Source organism: Arachis hypogaea, chromosome 18 (assembly GCF_003086295.3).
Source record: "Arachis hypogaea cultivar Tifrunner chromosome 18, arahy.Tifrunner.gnm2.J5K5, whole genome shotgun sequence".
Classification (NCBI taxonomy): domain Eukaryota; kingdom Viridiplantae; phylum Streptophyta; class Magnoliopsida; order Fabales; family Fabaceae; genus Arachis; species Arachis hypogaea.
The window spans coordinates 90,456,101-90,459,207 of NC_092053.1; the positions used below are offsets into that span (position 1 = coordinate 90,456,101).

General features: G+C 40.0%; 1 protein-coding gene across 1 annotated transcript; it reads right to left on the bottom strand.

Moving 5' to 3' along the window:
• Positions 1-264: 264 nt before the first annotated feature.
• LOC112773309 (putative Peroxidase 48) lies at positions 265-3,107 on the bottom strand. Its single transcript, XM_025818389.2, has 4 exons — positions 2,520-3,107; positions 1,828-2,025; positions 1,109-1,274; positions 265-1,002 (listed from the first exon to the last, which is right to left on the bottom strand). Exons 1-4 carry the CDS (start codon positions 2,877-2,879, stop codon positions 512-514), a joined length of 1,215 nt encoding a protein of 404 aa, XP_025674174.1. The 5' UTR covers positions 2,880-3,107; the 3' UTR covers positions 265-511.

Below are 3,107 nucleotides of genomic sequence, written 5' to 3' on the forward strand. Positions count from 1 at the left end.
ACAGTCCTAATTCCTAAAGAGTAGAGTCCTATATCAAAGGGACCCGAAATCTGAATTCTGAATTGGGTTATGCAAGAATTCAGTTCAATAAAACATGTTGGATCAAATGCTTACCCATATTCCTAAACCTATATTTGTTGGCAAAGTTGCAATTTTATTTTAGCACAAGGGGTTGCAAGCGCTATAAGTACCATGTGATGGGATGTTAAGTCATCTAATCCTAAGAGTGATGCAAGTTAAATAAAACCAACAAAGCAAAGGGAATTCTTTGGTTGAAAATGCTGAAAAAGAAAATGGTACTATTTTGAGAGTTCTATACAACAATTGATCATATATCAGGAAGAGAATTCCAAAATGTACAAGTGTGTTAACCAGTTCCACTTTCAATCATCCAAACCTAACCCAAAATGTGTGCCAAAATTTTGACTGTGGAATCAAAGATAAGGGCATCCATATACCACAATTACATAGAGAAGAAACATTTGAGCTGCAAGAGAGGGAACATGCTCTCTTAAGAACCTAAAGCTTGCGAGCAATTAAGGCGAACCTGACCCTGAAGTCCAGTTAGAACATCAAGATTAGACATTTTCAACATAACCCTGGCGAAATCCATGCGAAAGGTTGATCCGTCATCCGAAGCATAAGCAGAGACCAATCTTGCAGTCTTCACATGAGACATCAGCTGCTGATCGGCATAGAGCAGCCCCCTTCCCTTCAACAAACTTTGGAAATAGTGAGTGTCGAATGCTGCTCCAGATGACATAGAAGATGACAATGCCTGCATGTATGACATCCCTGCTTTTGAATGACTATTTTCCTTCTGCGAAACTTCGAATGCAGAAACCTCATTAGTGCTGCTGGTATTGTTGTTTTCTGGGCAGTTTAGCCTCATCTGACCAAGGAAATCGACAGGTATAGTGGGGTCTGGTTGGCCGGTGCCTTGGAAGTTGTAGAGTCTTTGCTGAATGAATTCGCAGCTGATTTTTCCTATGTTGTGCCCCCCTTAAGATGGCAAAATTGGACCACATTAGTTAGTCAGATTCTGTTCATGAATGGCGTTAAAAACTAAAAGAAGGAAGGAGAGAGGGCAGGCGGAAAAAATATTTACCAAGAAGGCTGACTGTTTCTCTTTCATTAAATCCTCGGAGACTGAACAGCCGCAGCGTGCGATTAACGTTATCGTCAGGTCTGGGAATCTGATCATTTGCTTCATCATAAAATGATTGATTGCTATCCCTCCGTCCTGTTAGAACTGGATAGAATGGCCCACCAGCCTGCCATGGACAATTTATCAAAATCATATATCAGGATATCAACATAAGAATCAGGGAATAAAATATTGTACTGCCTAACTTATGAAGGATATTCGTAGAAAGACAATTTGCACCATTAAGTGTCTCTACATCAAATAAGTCGCAGATCAAACAAACACAAAGGTAACCAAAAGGTGAAACAAATGCTGTCAAAGGAGTTTAGGATAAACTACTATGAAGATACATAATTTCTCATAGTCAAAGCCAAGCATACTTAATAAGCAATTGCTGAAAGAGGATCATCAGAAAAATTAAATTTAGATGAACTATTGAGGAAGTGATAATCTGGGTGAGCAAATATTTCCATAACATCGTTACTCTTTTAGTAAATTGCTTCTATAATTTCCTGAACAGAGAAATTGGATCAAATGCATTAAACCTTTAAAAGTCAAACTCTCTAACTGTTCCCATTAGTACAATAAGAACAGGAAACCCTAAAAGGAACCTAAATATTTGAAAGTAAAGGGATATCTAGTAGTGCTTGAAATTGCTTAGACAGGAGAAGGGAACAAACCAAAAGAACAAAATCTCTAGCCGCGACGGCAAGTATATCAGCACAAGACACAACTCCAGGACAAGCTTGTTCCACCTCCTCCTTGATCAAGTCGATTTTGTCGAAACCTCTCAAGGTTTGATTCGGAATAGCCTGCTTCTCGATGGAATGGTTTTTGTTGCCATTGCTATCATCCAACAACAATGAAGCATCGCAACCCTGATTTAGTAACAGCGCAATAGCAGTCAGAGAGCAAATCAAAACCACAATGAAAGCAACAAGAATTTAGACTACACAATAGAAAATAAGCAGAGAACCAAGACCAACAAGAAAGAGGAAAATTACAAATAATCCAAAACTGAGCCACTAAATTTACACTCTATAACATTGTGATAACAAGCTAAATCTAAGTAAGTAGAGGCAAATAGAACCAAAAAATGAAAACCTCTAACAAATGAGAGGGAAAATTTTGAAATCTCGGTCCCAAAAATCCCCAAATAAAAAGCACAATTATGGTAACCCGATGCAAACAAAGGCCCACTTGAATTCATCTTATAAAAAAAGGACAAAACTCCCATCTCTGCAGAACCAATCAGGGTAAAATCAACAACAATTAAATTCAGATAATAAGGATAAAATACTAACAGTCTTGGAAGAACAAAAAAGAACCACCAAAATTTCTGCATAATAATCAAAAGGAAAAGCCCAAGAACCTGAATGAAGCAATCATGGAAGAATAGGCGGAGGATGGCGGGGGCGGAATCCCTGTGGTCGAAGAAGATGCGAGTGACGGCGGAGCGGATAGTGTCCTCGGCCTGAGGACACGTATCCCTGTAGAAATCGTAGTCCAAGTTGGAGCCATCTCTGATCCTCTCGTTGAAGAACAAATTGGAAGAAGAAATTAAAGAAGGTGGAAGGTGAAGGGTTTGTGTCTGGGTCTGTTTCTGAGAATGAGGTTTGGGATGGGTTTGCGTTTGGGTTTGGGTTTGGGATTCGCCGCGTGGGTTCGTGAGGGAGAGAAGCACCGGTACCAACAGCGCCACCATTATCCACACGTTCAACCAGCTCACCATATTTGCTTCTTCTTCTTCTTCTTCTTCTTTGCTCGAAGATCCTTGTTTCTGAGAGAGAGAGAGAGAGAAAGAGAGAGAGAGAGAGAAAGTGCTAACTGCTTAGTGGACTGAAGAAGAAGAAGAAGTGGCGGGAAGAAACGGTTGGGGGCACTGAGTTTGGTTCCTTTTTTTCGTAACTGTCTTGGACCACGAAGTGAAAGTGAAAGTCACTGAGACAGAAAATAAAGC

Bases quoted from the DNA above. Each gene is read 5' to 3' on its own strand.
- LOC112773309 (XM_025818389.2), bottom strand. From the start codon at position 2,879: ATGGTGAGCTGGTTGAACGTGTGGATAATGGTGGCGCTGTTGGTACCG. The intron at 2,026-2,519 runs GTTCTTGGGCTT...TTACTAAATCAG, and splicing joins TCCATGATTGCTTCATTCAG to GGTTGCGATGCTTCATTGTT. The intron at 1,275-1,827 runs GTTTGTTCCCTT...TGTCCATGGCAG, and splicing joins CTAGAGATTTTGTTCTTTTG to GCTGGTGGGCCATTCTATCC.